The sequence below is a fragment of the Platalea leucorodia genome, assembly GCF_965183815.1.
Source record: "Platalea leucorodia genome assembly, chromosome: 1".
NCBI classification, from domain to species: domain Eukaryota; kingdom Metazoa; phylum Chordata; class Aves; order Pelecaniformes; family Threskiornithidae; genus Platalea; species Platalea leucorodia.
The window spans coordinates 24,876,040-24,894,664 of NC_138823.1; the positions used below are offsets into that span (position 1 = coordinate 24,876,040).

General features: G+C 44.8%; 1 protein-coding gene across 1 annotated transcript in view; it reads left to right on the forward strand.

The window, feature by feature from the left end:
• Positions 1-1,339: 1,339 nt before the first annotated feature.
• The window catches only part of NIPAL2 (NIPA like domain containing 2), a gene marked incomplete at both ends in the record, with an annotated part of 51,631 nt that continues 34,345 nt past the window's right edge, over positions 1,340-18,625 (forward strand). Inside the window, one exon of the mRNA XM_082311432.1 lies at positions 1,340-1,444. Coding sequence (XP_082167558.1) covers positions 1,340-1,444 — 105 coding nt within the window. The remainder of the gene's footprint in view (positions 1,445-18,625) is intronic.

Genomic DNA, 18,625 nt, shown 5'->3' on the forward strand with positions numbered 1-18,625 from the left:
TGGGGTGTTACATCATCATCTAACTGAAGCACTGAACCTTGCTACTTCTGCCTTTCCTATATCACCTTCTGGCTGGATTCAAATAACATCCTTGTGGCTAATGCAGGCATTGGTTATGTAGTCAAGTAGGAGAATATTAATTGAACTTCAGTTTCTTTCCTGTAATTGCATGTTCCTTCCATTTTAGAACAAATTAATCATACTGAGGGGCTGTATCCTCATTTCTCTCTCTGCAGTCAACTTTGCTGCTGCTGCTCATTTCAGGTATCATATCTCCTTGCCTGCTGGAAGCTCAGTCCCCAGCCTGCTCTCCTGCATGCTGACTTGTTCTCTTCTCTCTTGATGCATCTTGCTGATGGTAGGACCACCAGTCCCACTGGAACTAAGCAATCAATCCCACTTCTTCCTAAGAGTAGGACAAAACTCTGCTGTAGCAGGTGGTAGAATAACTGACTGCTGACCCTTGTCTGCTACGCTAGTTGTCAGGACTTTGGACATTTTCAAGTCCAGCTGACCAACGGGATAAATTAATACGACCCAATACTTCATAGGTACAGTATAAGCTCTCTGGATTGCAAGCAGCTGTTTTGTCCATAGCCTGAAGATGCAGTGGCTTAATTCTTCCTTTCTATGCTTCTCTAGAAGCCTATTTCTGTCTCCCATGTAATTCTCCCAAGCTCCTACCTTGCTAGCTCCTAATTTCCCTTTTAAGGAGCTTTTTTAGTTGTTGTTTTCCCCAGGAGAGCTTAAGTGATCAAATCAAAACTAACAGAATGAATGGATAAAGCCACAGCCTGGGAATAAACCCATTGCCTGAAATCTCTGCGAAGAAACTATTCAGGAAATACTTAGAAGAGAAGAACACATGACAGAAGTAAGAATTTATGCGAGTGACTATAGCATATGGGAACAACAACTACCAACTCTTGCAATCTAGCAGTGAGGAATTAATAATTGACCATTAGATTTAGGCACTGATTTGAAGGAGTTAAATTCCCAGGCTACCTTTTCAGAGCAGGGTGGGGCATTGGGGAAGTCAGAGAGAGGAAAAAAAAAAGGTACCTGAATGCCCTGGGAAGGAGCAGCAAAACCTTCTGTCAAGCTCCCCTTCCTCTCCTGCGCTACAAATACTCCCCAGCTGAGGGTCTCCCGGTGCCCACCGGCAGCCGCAGCCCTCGGCCGCACACACTGGGTGCCAGGTGACCCACAGGAGCAGCCTCTCCCACACCAGGAAGCGAGTGCCACGTTCTGGTCCTGCTCACCTATCCTGACAGCCACCCATCCCCACTGGTGTAACAGTGTATGGCATGGCCAGTGGCTGGGGCCTGAGGGCAGGGACATGGGCATCCTCCCTGTTTTGGAGTGGGCATCCTGGAACACATCCTTTGGGGGGCCAGCCACCGGGAGCGGGCCCCTCTCCGGCCCCTGGTACAGCACACACAAGGTAAGTGCCTGCTGTGCAGCACCATGCTGGGGCCCAGAAATGAGTGGGCTTGGGGAGAGCAGGGTAATCATTTCAGCCTGTCCCCACTGTCCTGAAAAGAGCCCCCTTCCAGCACGCATTTGCTGCTGACACCTGCTCCCTCTTCACCCCGTTGTTCAGCCCGTGCTGCCCTGGCTTCCCCCTCCAAGCAGTCCTTTCCGAGTAGGAACCTTTCCGAGTAGGCAGAGACCTGTGCTGTTCTGTGCTAGAGCATTGCTGCTTTTTGTCATTGGTGGCTCTGTCACTGTCAGTGCTGACAATGTATTTGGGCAAGCAAAAGAGAGACTGAAGTGGCCCCTGAGAACTAGCAAGTTGTAGCATCTGCTAACAATAAAAATGAATTGGAGGTTGATTAAACCCTTTACCTTTTCCCTGCTTTTTGCTTCACAAACTAGGAGGCATTGGAGGATACTCAACATTCTTGTTTTTCACTGCATAAGAAGCAAAGCACTTTTTTACGATGCAAAGTATTGGTATAAATTGTGCATAAAATGGCTTGCAACTAACTGCTGTCCTTTCTCTGCAAGCAACCCAGCAGCGGGTCATAACCCAGGGGAGGTCCCAAAAACTTTCCCCTCTGGATTCTGCATTTGCTACTGGGTCTATATCCAGATGGCAGGAGGCATTTCTCAGCCCCGTGTTCTCAGATGGAAGGAAAACTGTAAATTCCTGTGCTTGGGTCCCCGGAGCAGCAGGACTCCTGGCTGATGGCTGGTTGTGGTGCTTCCCAGGACCAGAACTGGGATCTTTTATGGGAGAGAAGAGCATGGAGCCAAGGGTTACTGTGGGTTTGGGAGTTAGGGCCCTGGGGCTGGGAGTGCTTGCAGAGCTGCCGGAGCAAGGCAGCAATAGGGAACTCCCCTGGCATGGGGACACCCACCTACACGTCATGGTGAGGTTATCGGTTTGCTTGCAAAAAATCCCAGCCCTGCTCACGTACTTCATCAGGTGGTTGTGTGAGGCTTGCTGTGTTTTAAGCCTGGTAGTTTTCTGGGAAGACCTGAATCATTTTTTAGTGTTACTTGGGTATCAGCAGGCAAGACTGGTTTTCTGTTCTTCCATTTACTTGTAGAGTTGAGGCTTTGGAGCAGGTAATGGGTAACTATGGGTCATGTGTTGCTGCCAGCCTTCATTTTCCCAAGAGTTAAATTCTTCTGTGCACCTCCATTTTCAAATTTTACACTTTTGGAAATATCAGAAACCATTTCCTCCCTCCATTCCCACCTATCCTGGCTGTGACTCAGTGGATCAGCCCAGTTTCAGGTCTTCAAATAGGGGCTCTTTCCCTTCCCTTTTTCTTGAGGCCATTTCATTCTCTCGGTTTGGTTTGAAGAGGAGCTCTTTGTTTTCTGCCTCTACAAGAGACCATAACTGCACCAGCTGTCATCTGCCTGGAAACATCCCAGGAACGCTGAGGTGAATTGCTTTTGCAGGGTGGGGATATTTTTCAGCCCCTTCAGCCCCACAAACCATCAGGAGGTGAAAGAGTGAGATCCCTTTTCAAGAGCCCCTAGACATGAGGGGCTCAGCATGGCTTCCAGTCACAGCTGGCTAGTGCCACATGGGCATCAGAGACATTCACGTGGGATCAGCAGATCTGACACATGCATTAGGGAAATCCGTGGCACTAGAGTAAGCCTTAAACAATGTCTCTAAACACACAGCTCCCTGGAAGAAGAAGTTAAAGTGCCTATGTCCATGTGGCTATGTAGTACAATGCGTCCTTTTGCTGGCATTACATTTCTTTGTGGTTTTTTTTTTCAATTGGGGTTATTCTCCTGCCAGGTCCCTGATCAGGCTAATTGGTGCTAGCTGTCGGCACGAGGGTAGCAGTGGGAATGCGAGGTTGTGGGAAAAAAGGGTGGAGGTAGGACTTCTCCTTGGCATCAGTGCGGATGTAGCTTGGTTGATGCTGCTTGAGGAACTGCGCCTCTGAAAACTGCAACACAGGATCCTGTGCTCCCACAGCCTTCCCTGTCTCAGCCCTGTGATGTTTGTCATGGGACATGGGCGTGTTTAATGATGCTGTAAAATCTGATGAAATATGTACTTAGTTACCTGAAGTATTTCCTGACAAACTAATATTATTGTAATATTTTTGGGTCTGCTGGAGTAATGAACATAAGAAGCCACCACATGTAGATTTGGTCTGCTTAATAGAAAGTGTATGTAATGGCTTCAGTTTAATCCTTTTTTATTTCCCTCAGCACTTCTCAAAGGTTGTTTATTTCCAATAGTGTTGTTTACAGACAAAAACATTTTGCAAGATCAGTTGAGATTATTAACTACAATATTGATCTTGGTTTGACTTTGTATCAGAGAAGGAGAAAAGAGCTGGGTTGCAATAGTCAGTGAAAGCTCGGATGTAATACTTCTTCCACAACTCAGTAATTTGCATGGCTGTTGTGTGTAGTCATTGTGTGTAGTTGTTCAAGAGATGGAAATTCATTTCACTTCTGCTTCTTTTTCCTCCTTTGCCTGTCTCTTAAAAACTCGGAGTTATTACTGGCTGCCCAGACACTCACCTCGGTTTATTTCGTTGCTTGTGGTAATAAATCATTTCAGCTCTACATTTGAGGTTTAAAATGTTGACAGCTCCTTTAGATGGATCCGTGGCCTCTTGTCCCATGACAATATATCACAGCCCGTCACAGGCCATACGTGCAGGTGGCGAGTATGTGCAGCCAGGAAACCTGATCCTTCGTGTGCTCTAATCAGCAGGCGGTGGTGGCTGCTATCAGGTGCGATGAGAAATCCCACGGATTAAACACATCGTTGTGAGGTCTTTCTATGCTGTCTTCTATCATATACATGAAATCTAGATTTTGTGTGAAGTGCCACAATTCAGGTTTTTAGCTCGTTCTGTTCAAGGAGAAAGTCTTCAGTGCTTCAACTCATCCGCCCTTGCTAAGGGCTTGATGTCTAGTGCCATTGAGCCTCAGCAAGGTGAGGGCATGGTTTGGTGCTGGTTTCTTCCAGTGGCAGCACAGTCCCTGCTGGTAATTCTGCCGCTGTGGGGGCTGATGCCCCTGTGCTGTGAGAGACCCAGTGCAGGAGGGCAGGGAGCTGCCACCATGGAGAGGAAGGTTATTTCTCCATTTCCCTTGGCTGAGGAAACACCTCTTTGGCTGGCGCTGCCACCAGAGAAAAGAGTTGTCATGGCACATCCTACAAACATTCACCAGGACACTTTAAGCACTTCAACAATGAAATTTCCAACCATGGTTTTCAACCAGGGAAAAGTCTAGAGCTAGTCAAGGTGTCCATGGGAGTGTGGGGGGGAGCCAAAAGGGCAGCACGGCCACAGCGCGCATGGGTTTCAACCAGGCCAGCTTTCCTCTGCAAGAAGCAACTGGCAGATGTTATCAGGCTATTAAAGGTGAAGGCAAACACTCCTGTTTTTTTCCACTTCAAGTGTTTTGTAGGGGTTTTTTAATGCCATTTTCTCAGTCTCTGTAGGGTACCGCATGCTGCAGTCTGCTCCCTGATGGACTGCAGATGTTAACTGTTTCAGGTTAAGCGGTAAACCAGTCCCCGGGCATGGGGAGAGTAGAGACAAACATGTCCTCACCCAGCTCTCTGCGGCTGTACTTATCTGTGAAGACTATGGTGAAAAGTTTTTCCTCTTCCCCCCAGCTCCTTATTCTAAAATTGTTCACTGAAAGCAAACAAGGGTATCAAAACACTGACTCTGTTTCACTGTGTTGTTCTTTACCTGTCAGATTTCAGAGTTCACACAGTTTCAGTTTCCTTTATCTTATGGAGGAATGTGTATGGGAGAAAATGCATACTGTTTTCTTAGGTGGGAAATGTGTTATTTTCAGCCCTTATAAATCAAAAGTTAGGAAGAGGACTTTGTTCAGCTTTTCAAATACACCTTTTCTGAATCAGTCATAGGGAATCCAAAAGTCAAAGCTTATAATGAAGAAGCATTGCAAACAGTTGCTGCCAGTGCCAATGCACGCTCTTCTGGCGTTGTTCTGCTGCCGGGAATCCAGCAGCATTTCCATGGCTTAGTCCCCATTTAATTAAGCTCTGCTAGAAAAGGATGTGTGGCTTTGGGTCATAAATGTAGGACTGTCAGCTGGGCCAGCTTTGCACCCAAGCTTTCAGGCTCTGCCAGAGCTGTGGGTCTGATCTGCTGGAGATTGTGCTCTGATTAGTTTTAGTGTGAGTGAGAAGCTGTCATGAGACAGCAAAATAGAGCACTGGTTAGAAATCATCACCAGTATCTTTTTTGCAACCTCATACATCCATTCAGCCTTGCCAAACATCAACTGTCCCTGCAGATATAAAGATCACAACATGTCTGGTGTGAAATGAGCACACAGCTTATACAAGCTGCAGCTTGCAGGTTAAGGAAAGATCAGCTGCTGCATGGGAACTTATTCATTACTCAAAGGTAAGGGATATAAGCACAGGAGACCCTTACCCCTTGTCTGTCCCCTTGCACGGTACCGTAAGCATGTTTGTATCATCATGACTCCAATTCCTTAGGGAAATGTAGCTTTTTTCCTTCAGTCACTGCAAGCAGAGTGGGAGTAAGCCATGGAGCTGTTTATACCTCTGACTATAGAGGAGGCAGGGGATGGGGCAGCAGGTCTGGAACGGATGCTCTGGGTGGGAAAGTAGCCCAAAGACTGGAGGTAGCATGCAGCTTTCTGAGCCAGCCAGAGGAGCGACCTGCTTATCTGGTTTCCACCAGGCACTGCTCTCGGTCCCAGAACAGCCTAATTTCCTAGTGCTGTGTAATTGGCAGGTCTCTATCACTCTGCCCGGGTTTCTCCTACCAAGGCTGGAAGGAGTCAGGTGCCTGTGATGGTTTCCCCCCCAAAGCCCAGCATGGTGCTGGGCAGCAGATACAGCAAACCAACTCAGCTCCACATTTTGAGCTTGGGGCACACAGACCCAAAGCAAATGTTATTGATGGGAGAGCTCATCCTCCATCTGTTCTGGACACTTTCATCTCTTCAGCATTGCTGACAGAGCTACTTGAATGAGTGCTTCCTAACCTGACAGCCAATAGAAGCTGGTGAGCAAAGCTCTTTTATTTAGGCTGACTCACAGTTCATTTTGACAGAAGCAGTCTTGGTGGCTCCTCCTGGATGCCTCAGCCAGGACATTGGAAACAACTGCCCTTGCAGGGCTGGGGCCATGCTGAGCACCAGCTATAGCTCTGCCAAGTGCCTGTTCCCTGATTCTCACTGGGCTATTTTTCCCAAATCTCAGGCTGTTTTCAATGCTTCCCCTCCCAACAGCTGCTATGGTAAAATGAGTTTTCAGTTTTTCTGAGGACATTAAAGAACATGTGCATTTGATTTCTTTTTTTTTTCAGGATTAAGGTGACAGTGATTTAAACAGGAGCTTCGTAATTATGCTAATCTGTTTTAAGAGGTTTGAGAATGTTAATTTGGAAATTTCTAGGCAATAAGGAACATTACAATTCTTGTCTCTTGCCAGAAAGTGGGGTCCAGAAGACAAATGCAAGGAAACTTGAGTCACAAGTTATACATATCCTACCTAGTGCAGAAATTAGTTTGCTTTGGACTGCTTCAAAATGGTATTCTACAGAAAGATTGGGGGCATAGTGCAGACTCTGTCTGATATCCAGCTCAGCCACTGACTGCAGGCCTTAAAACATAGGCACTGCTCTTCAGCACAGTGATCCAGAGCAGCAGAATCAGATTTAGTCTGGAGCCAGCAGAGTAGGGTGAGTTCTCCTCTTCCCTTAGTCAGCACTGAGTAGGAAATACTAGGCATGGGATGAATCTGAATCCCTGCCTTGCTTTGGAGGTGTCTGGCTCAGTGCAGCTCTTTGGCCTCCCTGCCCCCAACTTCTAGACTACTCTGCAAATAATAGACTTTAAGTTAAATTGGCCGTGTTGATTTTGGTGTCTCACAGCCTTGCCTGGGAGTTGCAAGGTGATGTAGGGTGAAGGTCTGGCTGCTCAGGCAAACACCTGTCTGCTACTGAGATTTCATGAGGTTGCTGTGTGGATCTAGGACATCACTGCCACCCAAAGACGTGGTATTGCTCCCATCTTGAATCTGTGCTTCTACTGTTTCATTTGCCCTAGCGCTCATTTGACTCCTTGATGAGGTAGTTTGTCTGGCTAAATCGATAGAAAAATACTCATTGATATAATTTTTTAAATATAAGTTGCCCTTCTCATAAAATATCACCTATGACACTGTGGCCCCTTACGATTTTGTGACCCAAAGACTTTATTGCTCTTTGAAGCTGAAGTATGATCTTTCTCTTCCTACGCTCTTGAAGTCTGCTTTGGGCATCGAAAAAACCAAAATGTCTGAATCTTATCCTTGCATGTCTCCAACAGTCTGCTGGATCTGATTAACTCCTGTTTGAAGGAATCAAAAGGATCCAAATGACTCAAGTAGAAATTTGACCAAACATAAAAACCAAGGCTTTAGATAGATGAGCAAACAGCAAACCGTGCACTTCAGTCATAAGTGAGGTGATGGCCTTTGGCTAACCTGGTAACTGGAGGCTGTGATTATTCCATTTGGAGTTTTGGTGACATGTATAAACTGTTACGCTCATGTTTATAATGTCACCACAGATTGTCCCAGAAGAATGGCATTTGTTAATGTGAACAGTTGGGAGATATGCTTTCCATTCTGTGACTAATCTGGACTTTGAAACATACTGCCAGCAGCTTCAAAAGACAGCCAGTTGGTGTGCGAATCAACGCCAGGCCTGGAGCAGAGATCTTAAGAAATGTGGCAGTTATATTTGCAGAGTATGCTCAAAAGTAAATAGTCAATATCAAATCAGACAGATGTGTACTGCTTAAATTGAGGTTATACCAGTATAACCACTTTCTCCTCCATGATGTCCATGGTTGATTTACGTCACCTAGGCTAGAAGCTTTGGCCTTGTTTGGTGATATGAACTGTTTAGCCCATAATGGGGAAATGAAGAAAGATTATGGAACCGTGATAGAGAGAAATCACAGGATCATTGGAGTTTAACTCTTGGATGAGGCACACAGTGACTCTTTGGCTATATTCCTCTTCATATCCTGCTGTGTTCTGCAGAAACAACCCTGTGATGCAGAGGCCTATGGTGAATGCAAGGTCTGGACCATGATGAGTGCAAGGTTTGGAGGAAACTCCTGCATGTGTGGAAGCAATGACTCACAGCAAAGCAAATGCTAGCTCCTTGGACATGGCTTCTTCATGCTAGCTGAGGTGAAGTAGTAGCATAGAAGTACATCTTTTGTGAACAAGCCTAGCTTTTGCTGATATTTAATCCCCTAGAACCAAATCAGCTTCATGGGAGCTAAAATCTCCACCAGAGTCTTAGTTAACGTGTCCAATGTCTTAGTTAACATGTCCAATGACTTAACTGTCATCCTGCTCAAAACAAAGTCATTTTGCCAGCTGATATGGATTGCACTTGAAGCCTTTTTCTTCAACAGCCAAGGATATCCCCACTGGAAAGAGGTTCCTGTGAAAAACAACCAAAATATGGTTTTTTTTTTACAGACTCGTACCCAGATAGTTAACTCCCAATTAAAAACTGCTTTAATTTCTTGGGGCTCCAGCTTGGGAGTAAACAGATTGTGACTTCATTTACTTTATTTTATGTCTCTAACCTACTATTTCTTAATGTTTCTTTTCCATTTTTGTGGGGGTTTTGTTTTTTTTTTTTTTTTTTTTTTTTTCCTGCTTTGGAATTGTCACAAGGTTCTTGTATTTATTGACTTCTAATGACATTAATCTCTTTGCTTTGTTTCTGTCTCTTTCAGTGACAATCTTTTGCTCCCTGCAGTGACTAAAGCACCATGAACATTATCATTCAGTATCTGTGTTATCATGCAGTAATGACTCAGTCATCATGCCAAGATGATGGAGAGCAAAGCTTGTAGTGTCTGCGGAAGCTTCAGTCAAACAAATAATAGCAGCTTTCATCTGATCGAGACTCTAGCTCCATCTCTTGACTATCGTACTGGTTTTGGCTGGAGTTAATTTTCTTCATAGTAGCTGGTATGGTGCTATGCTTTGGATTTGTGATGAAAACAGTATTGATAACATGGGGATGTTTTAGTTATTGCTGAACAGTGCTTGCACAGTGTTAGGGTGTTTTCTGCTTCTCACCCCACCCCACCAGCGAGTAGGCTGGGGGTGCACAAGAAGTTGGGAGGGGACACAGCTAGGACAGCTGAGCCCAGCTGACCAAAGGGATATCCCATAGCATATGACGTGCTCAGCAATAAAAGCTGGGGGAAGAAGGAGGAAGGGGGAGGACATTCGGAGTTATGGCATTTGTCTTCCCAAGTAACCATTACATGTGATGGAGCCCTGCTTTCCTGGTAATGTCTGAACGCCTGCCTGCCGATGGGAGGTAGTGAATGAATTCCTTATTTTGCTTTGCTTGTGCATGCAGCTTTTGCTTTACCTGTTAAAGTGTCTTTATCTCAACTCACAAGTTTTCTCACTTTTACCCTTCTGATTCGCTCCCCCATGTTGCTGGGGAGGAGTGAGCGAGTGGCTGCATGGGGCTGAGCTGCTGGCTGGAGTTAAACCACAAAAACTACAGGTCAGGGGCTACTAGGACAAACTAAAAAGCAATGAGGGGTTTACAAAAGCATAGAGATGATAGCATCTGACTCAGGAAAAGGGTGCTCAGTTCTCCTCCATTTTTTTAATTCCTGCAAGTAGACAGAATTTATCTTCATGGCCTCATCTCTATAGTAATCCATGTCAGGAAGAAACTTGCTAATTATTATATCTTATACTAACACTAAAATACCGGAAAATAAGACATCAAGTTCTATATGGGAGAATCCATATAAGGTACAGTTGCTGAAAGATCAATAATACTCAAAACTGGGGAAAAAACTCACCACTTTTTGTTTTCTCTTTAAGTGCAACAAAGAATATAAAAAGGTGATAAAGGTACCTAGAAGGGATCATCCAGCTAAACTGATTTCTGTTTTCTGCAACAAAAGGCAACTATGTAGTAAATGTTTTGGATTCTTGTGAACTAGACACCTACTCCTTATGTCAATGCCCCCTATGAACTAGAAAATGGTAACCAATACTTTAAACCAGGTTACGTTTTGTAGTAAAAGATCAAAATGCACAACTGCAATGTGTCACAGAGAGACAGCTGGGAAAACATGAGCCCATTGCCTGTATCTCAGGCCCCTGCAAGAAATTTGCATATGAGATCATTTCTTTAAAGAGTTTGTTATCCCCAGATTTGCATCTTAAAATTTTGACCAGAAGCATCTGCAAATTAAATGCATCCAGTTGTGTGTTTGTGTGTGTATGCACTCATATACGTACACATGAATATTTTAGAGAGTGCAAGACCTCCTGTTATTAAACCATCAATGATAATCTAGCAGTTGTTTATATTTAAATTAATAATGTTGCTAACCAGAAGGTTCTGCCTTCTGGAGTCCAGTCATTTTTTTTTGCATTAGGAACTATCTGTAAATGATTAACACTCTCTGTGGAAATGAAACTAGGAGAGCCAAGTGCGTGAGGTGCAGGAAGGAAAACAAGGAGCTAATGTACAGCACCCCTCCTCCGTAGGAACAGCAGACTGGAAGGGCCTTAGGGCTGCCCATTCCCCTACCATAAAATCAAGTAATTCTTTTAACAGATGGATCAAACTTCATTCTAAATGCAGTCAGGTCTTTTCTTTTTCCCCTCCCCTGTTGTTACTCCTGTTATAAACTGTTCTGAAACGCCACTGGCTTGGAAGTGTCCTCATTTCCAGCCTACGTTTACCCCTGGCCTGCATGCGTGACACCGGGGCTTCAACACTGGAGCATGTTCACTTGGGTTGTGATGTGGAGAAGCGTTTTCTGTGCACATCAAAGGAAGGGTTAGTTATAGCTAACAGAGGATTAATTGAGACAGGATGGGAGACAAGCCTGTCTTTGTTGGAAAGTGATGCTGGAGAGGTGCATGCTGGAAAAAGCATGTCGTTCCCCTGCTCCTCTCAGCTGGTAAAGGGAGATTTTTATATAAAAGTTCTTTTTAGGATTTGGTAAATAATGTATTAAGCTGGCTACATTGCTGTCAGGGTTTTGTGTATCTGATTTCAGTGGAATTAGAAATAGCTCATTGGTACTTCAGCAAGACTTGTACTACAATAACAAGAGGGAATGAGCTAGGTACGCTTGGTTTGGAGGCATGTTTGTGTGTACATGCAGAGCGAGCCATCTCTTCAACAGTACTCTCTGTGCCTTGTCCTGCAACCTCATGTAACACTTAACAGTGCTATTTACTCTGTTGTTCAGATAGCTCCCCTTTGAGCTTGCCTGTCTGAGCACAGGCAGAGCTAGCTCCATCTTGCAGGGATGAACTGGTACACTCCAGCTCCCCAGGAGCCTTGTGTCCCCTCATCAGCTCTCGATTTAGGGGTCCAGGGAGCCACATGAAGCAAGGAGAGGAGCAGCGCAGCCTCTCAATGTGAGCCAGGCGGTAGCATCAGGGAATTAATGTACCTAAGTTTTGAGTGGTCTGGCTTGAACCTTACCTTGTACACTAGGAACTAGACAGGGTCAAAGAGGAATACCCAGAAAGCCTGCTCCTGGGCAGCAATAGAGGAGTGTCTCCGAGCCAACTGGCCATTTTGTGGGAGAAGCTGGTCAGGCAATGCTGGCTTGCCTCCTTGTTTCTCCTGAGGGACCTGGAAACTGGCAAAAGTTTATAATCCTATTCTTGCTTTTCCTGGTATGTAATTTCTGTAGTTGCCATGGAGATGTTACGTGATGGTCCTTGAGAAAATCTTTCTATTAAGATGTTATCAACTATGATTGATTGAAATTTTTAAAGCCTCTGTTATACAGTCATTGGAGAGGTTTTTATTTGCAATTTAACAGGCAGTATAAAAACCATGGAATGGTCTTTGATTATGCAGCAAAGTGTCCCAGGCTATTCACCTGAGGAACAGTGTAAAAATCCATTCTGCCCCTTCCCCATTCTCCCATATATTTCTAGTTTTGAGATTTATTTCCTGAGAATAAGAAATTGAAATTTAGGAGTTGGGAGGTTTGGCTGTAACTCTTCAAAAAGGAAAAAAAACTTACTACCCATAATGCTTCTTAACATTATAGCGGATGGATATGTTTGTATATAACCTTAGTGAGCATATCAAAAGTCACTTTAGTATATTTCACAATTCATATTCTTCGGCTCAGTTTATTATCCATTATGGACATTAATTAAAGTAATCAGACTGATGAATATAAATAAGATCTCGTGAAAATGATTAAAGCATGGAGATGAATAGAAGGGTCCCACTTCTGCAGTTGCTTTATCCTCTCAAGTTCCCACACCTTTTGATAACTTACCAGGCTCTCCTTCCAGCCTTTATAGTTTGTCTCTTTTCTGGAAAAAAGATACGTATTTTAAATTTGTGAGGTAATGAAAGGTAAAACCTAGTGAAGGCAAGGGTACTGTAATATTCATGAGATGATAGTAACTTTATCTATTGTGGTCTGGAATCCAGCCTGGCAACCTGTGTAAAACCTACAAACTGTCTTGTCTCCACTCAAATTTATCCTGACTTAGTTACCAAGTTCTCCTCTCTCCTTCTGTTCCTAACGAAAATGGTGCCAAATGTTCTAATTCTCTCCTTCTTGTATATTGAACAATGTCCTTTTTCTTTTATGTCACAACGAACAAATCAAATGTATTTTCATTACATGTTCCAACACTGGTAATTGCCCTTTTACTTTTATTTCAGGTCTCCTTCAGTACTTCATATGGGCCTGAACCCATATATGAGTATATGAATTGCACTATGAAAACCACTGAAACAAGGACCTTGTTTTCTTTATACATCTGTAAAGCACTGAGTACAGCCAGAACTCTGTGAATAATAATAGCTGAATGATAAGCCTCTCCTAATTCCACATGGTGGCTCTTTGAAAAATATGGTTTTTGTTAAGGACTCTGAATTGCCCTTGCTTCGGAGTTAACTCAGAATTGGAAGATTAGGAGGCATTCCCCCCCCCCCCCCCCCCCCCCCTTATTTTTATAAGATCCATTGAGATCTTACAAAATCCCAATTGCTGGAAAAAATGTGTAGTTTTTGAAGCAGTATATGTCATTACATTTGTTGGGAACACCTTTAGATCACAAATAAATGCAGAAATAAAGAAAAATAGGAGGAACAGTTTAACTAGCCTTGATGAGTGAGCCAACAACATCCATTTGAAGTGTTTTTTTTCTGCTCCTCAGTTCAATTTACAGACATAGCAAGTTTCCATAAATAATGGCCATATACCTTTTAGTCAATGCAAATTAAGTTAATCTTTCTAAGTTTTCATTTCATAGGCATGGCAACTGCTGTTTAATGTGCACTAGGAAAATGTACACATAATATCGATAAATTGCATCTCCCTGTATAACCGAGTCTCCAGTGAAGATTTTAGTCTGCAAGGGATAAATTTATTAGAATTAGTGCCAAAGATTTAGATTTCAGCCTGGCTTTCATTTGCCATAAACCCCTTACTTTGACAATAAAAAGAGACCTTGGATGTAAAATGCCTTTTAAAACACTTCCAGAATGATGTGAAAAGGTGTTAGGGTAAATAAGCATCAAGTCCTGCATGAGTGTTCGAAGCAGGACTGTATGCAGCAACATGCCGCGCTGCCGCTCATTTATTTTGAATAGCAATATGTTGCCACTCCACTTGGCAAATGGACGCCTCCTGACCGATCCTTCAAACCTCCCTTCCCCACCCCTGGGCTTGTGCAAGAGCCTCACGCAGCTTGGAAGGGAGATGCCAGGCGACTGCTGAGGGTGCCTTATTCAAGGTGAATTTGCCACTTCTCAAACTCTTCACCCTTGGCAGTCCCCTGTGCAGTCACATCCCCTTGGCCACTGTCACCACTGGCAACCTGTGTGGGGTCACCATTTCAAAACCCTTGCTGTAGCTTGTGAATTTTAATCTGCCTTCAGTGTTAAACATTGGCAGGTGGCTTATAAAGAACATAATGCTAATGGGGTATATTTTGGGAGGGTTATTTCAAACCTGGAACAGTGCCTTGCCAGCCTCACAAATAGTTGTTTTAATGCAAACGAGGCAGTGAGGGAATGCGGGGCCAGGGGAAGTCATTCCTCCAGCCAGCTCTGCCACCAAGGAAAATGTCGGCAGATCCACAGCCTGAGTCCATCATCTGTGTGCTTGGGGACTGTCCAGAAGGGACTGCAAAGCCAGCAAGTGACTTTCATGGCTTGTTCCAAACCATATTAAGGTGAAGGAAATCAAATTTCTGTCGTGTGTTTTTACTTTCTGGAAAACTTAAGGGCAGGATATTTCTGTGACAAGCCTCACGCATTTGGAAGCACTGGAAGAATGTGTTAACAGTTTGAAATCTAGGGTCTGACAAAGTGGCCTTTCAGACAGATGTTTTGGTGATGAAGGGACTTGCATTTTATGCCAACAGTTTTGAATATTTAAGGCTTTTTCCTGTAGAAGTCCTTAGTTGACTGAAGTAGCACCATGGCTCTGAAGTTGCCTCTGCAACTGTATTCCCTCACGAAGGTTTGTCTCAAGACTTGTGTGTGGGAAGCCCTGCAGTGCTGCAGATGATATCACAACTGGATATCACAACTGGAAACTCTGTGTTCAGAGAATATCATGTTTATTACTTTTAAAACTGGCTGTTTCACCAGTCCTCTAGTCTAAAGGATGTTGAACTGCTGACACAACACAAATAATGAAGACTTTTACATGGGAAGATGGGAACAGAATGGTTCTGGTGGCCTTCAGGGCAATACAGCAACTATTTTAGTTTGACAGGGTGATCTATCTTCTGTTGCAGGTCATCTTTCATTCATGCATGGTTTTACTAGCCTGAGATATGGTATCCTATTTTTTCTCTCCTGCTTTGCGCACTGCTGTGCATGATAGCTCTTGTGCATTAGATGATGCCTGCTGATTTAAGATGCGCTCTGATTTGTGAAGTTTGCAATCAAATTTTCTTCTTTACCGCATTTTTGTTCTCTGTTGTTTTCTTTAATATTGGCATGTCTGAGTATGAACCTGTACAAGACCGCTTTGCCATGCTATAGCTGCATGGCGTTACTGTACTTTCATCTCATCTCCCAGAACAGATCCATCTGATATTTGACCTCCTTAGGGCATCATATGCTGCTTTTAATCTTCAGGGCTCTGTCCAGCCCTGGGTTTGGAAGTATGGTGCTATTACCATATTATCCAGAGCTCATTAACACATGTCAGTCTGGAGCAGGCAGCGCAGTATATATGCCAACAGCAGTGCTCAGGCAAAACATGTGGTCATTATGATAAAATGACCTGAGCAATGAGGGTAAGTTTTGAGCCCAGACTGCCACTATGAAAAACACACGCTGTTTTACCTGTAGCTTATTTGCAGACACGTGAAGTGGCCCAAGTTAGACACAAGGGAGTGTCACCTCAATAGCTTTGCATGTGTTTGCCAGGGCCCATTTCAAGCCCCTGGGGCCATCAGTCCCTGCTCCAGCAACACCACAGCAGGACCCATCTCCAGCTCCCCACAGCCTTGCTGTGTCCAGCCACCAGCCCTGCTGAGCTGGGCCCACGTAGGGGCCCATGTACCGGCCCAGCCTGGGCCTGTCCCCATTTCCAGGGAGGTGCCCGATGCCTGGGGCTGGGGCTGCCCTGGTGCCCCCAGCTGCCCTCCTCCTGGTTGGGTGAGGATGGGCCCAGGCTACCAGGTCCTTCCCTGCTGCCGTGGGGAGCCCCTGACGCCACTGTCCGTGCGACATGTCAGTGGCAATGCTGAGGGAAACACTGATCTTGGTATTTCACAGGGAAGTACTGAGACATCGGTCACACATGTCTCAGTATTTCCCAGAAAATGAGGAGAAGACTGAGAAGACCCAAGTTTTTGAGCTGCTTTCTGTTCCTGGCAGTTTCTGGAACCTGTAAAAAGAGCATTGCTTCTGGGAGATCGTTCCTGTTCAGAAACGGGGTGGTCATCAGGTTAGAAATCTTGTGTGTCCTACAGGGATATCTGAGCCAAGCTCACATGTACCTGAGGAAGCAACCACTACAGTACAAAAGCAGCCAGTTCTGGAGAGGACAGCAGTGATGCAGGGCATTGGAAGGCTTCCTGCTGGAGTCCCTATCCCTGCAGTGTGTAAAGCCATCAAAGGGGCATTTGATTCACAGTCTCTGGAAGCAGGTACTCAGGTCATTAACAGTACCCGTACGTGGATCTGATTTTGCACAATTTTTTGGATGATGGATGGAACACATAGCCTCATCCTCCACCCACCAGCTGCATGTAAGTTTTACTCCGGAGCTGGATGGAGACCCTTCTTTGGGCTGGCTTGAGACCAGCTGTGTTTCCTCCCTGGGGTGCTAGTTTCCTCCTGAGTCCTGCACAGTGTCTGTGACCCGCTGGTGAAAGCTGGGAGTGAGGAGCTGCAAGGTGTTATCCAGAGATGCAGCCATAAGGGCAGGATCGGCTGCTGAAACGGAAAGAGCTGCAGAGAGACTGGGTTCTCTGCTGGGAGTAATGTGGATGTGCTACAATTACTGATGTGAAAACAATAAAATGGTGGGGTAAATGAGGTGGCAGTTTCTGTTTTCTATTCCCTGCTGTCTCCTTTTTCTTAAACCCTTCATGACGAGGCTCACAAGGCCACTTCTCCACCCCCTCACAAGGGAGCATATTGTCATTTAAAAAGAACAAGCCTTTGGGAGCAAGAAAACAATTTTGATTTAACTGCTGTTTTATTGAAGCTGCTGTGTGTGCAAGATGATGAGGGGAGTGCAATAATCCACCTGTGAAGTGGTCAAACTTTGTGCAAGATGTAGTACCATCATCATCAAAGCCTCAGGAAGGAAAACCCATCCCCTCTGCTCCTGTGGAGCCCTGGGTGGGGGCCATTTGACAGCATTTCTCTGGTGTGTAAGGAGGCTGCAAGGCTGCCTGTGTCCCTGTAACAGTTAGTGCCTAATCTCAGCAGAGACATCTGTGCCGAGGTGTGCTGAGATGTCCTGTCACACACTCCCCACTGCTCCCAGTGGAGGGTGTTCCCAGAGCACAGAAAATACACCTTGTGTGAGAGTCCAGGACGGGCTGCTGGAGCATCCACCTGGGGATACTGGGGTGGGACGGAGAGGATGCAAGATGGGAAGGACCTCCAGTGGCCAGGCACCAGAGGGTATGGGCAAAACTCTTGAGTAATGCTTCTCATTGGATGCTTCTTGCACACAGACTGTGGCACTGGTGCTGTATTACTTAGCATGGAAGGTGTGTGAGCAAAGGGAGCCCTCTCACCTCCTGCATCCCCCTCTCTGCATCCCCCTGTACCCATCAGTCATGTCTTGGTGACACCTGGCAGTCGGCCAAGCGTTTCACCCAGAGTAATTCTGTTGTCTGCATCTCCTTCTGAGTCTAAGCCCCTACAGAAATGCATGGACTGGAGAGAGTTGGATTCAGCTGTATCTCTTAAATAGGAATATTATAATCCATTTATAATAAGGCTGTTTTTTCTTCACACTTTTGGGGATGCTCTTTCCTAGTCTGGGAATTATCTAGCCACAACGATAATCCCCCTCTATTCTTGTCTCCAAGTGCTTGCTGGACCACATATTGCCTCTTTAGAAATGTTGAGGGGCAAGAGTCTCTGTGGCTGGTAGGCACTGCCTGTTCACAGGCGCCCAGGGACCTTCTTGGAGAAGAGTCATAAAAGCTGAGGCTGTGAGCACTGAGTTGGGTGCTGCTTTACAGCTTGCAAGCAATAGTTATGCTGGGTTATGTTACCATGACCTTGTTTTTAAAAACTCACTGATAGTATGTTTGTCTTTACAAGCTAATGGGGCTCCCCACAGCACTATACCAGCAACCTTGAATGGATCTTGAATACACTTATGACAATGTACAAAGTGTTAAAACATTTTGAAAGTAGACAGGGAGCTCTACCATGTACCTGTTATTTGAGCATGCAGAAATGGCATCTTTAAATGGCTGCTTTCCAAAATAATGAATCCTGCTTGAATGTTTTTAATTTCTCAGCTTCGTAGAAAGTTTGAAAATCTCACTGAAAATTAGACAGGCTGATTAGAAAAGAATTTGATGAAATATCACAATACATTAAAGAAACTGTCAGGAGACCTATGTACTGGCTGCCCT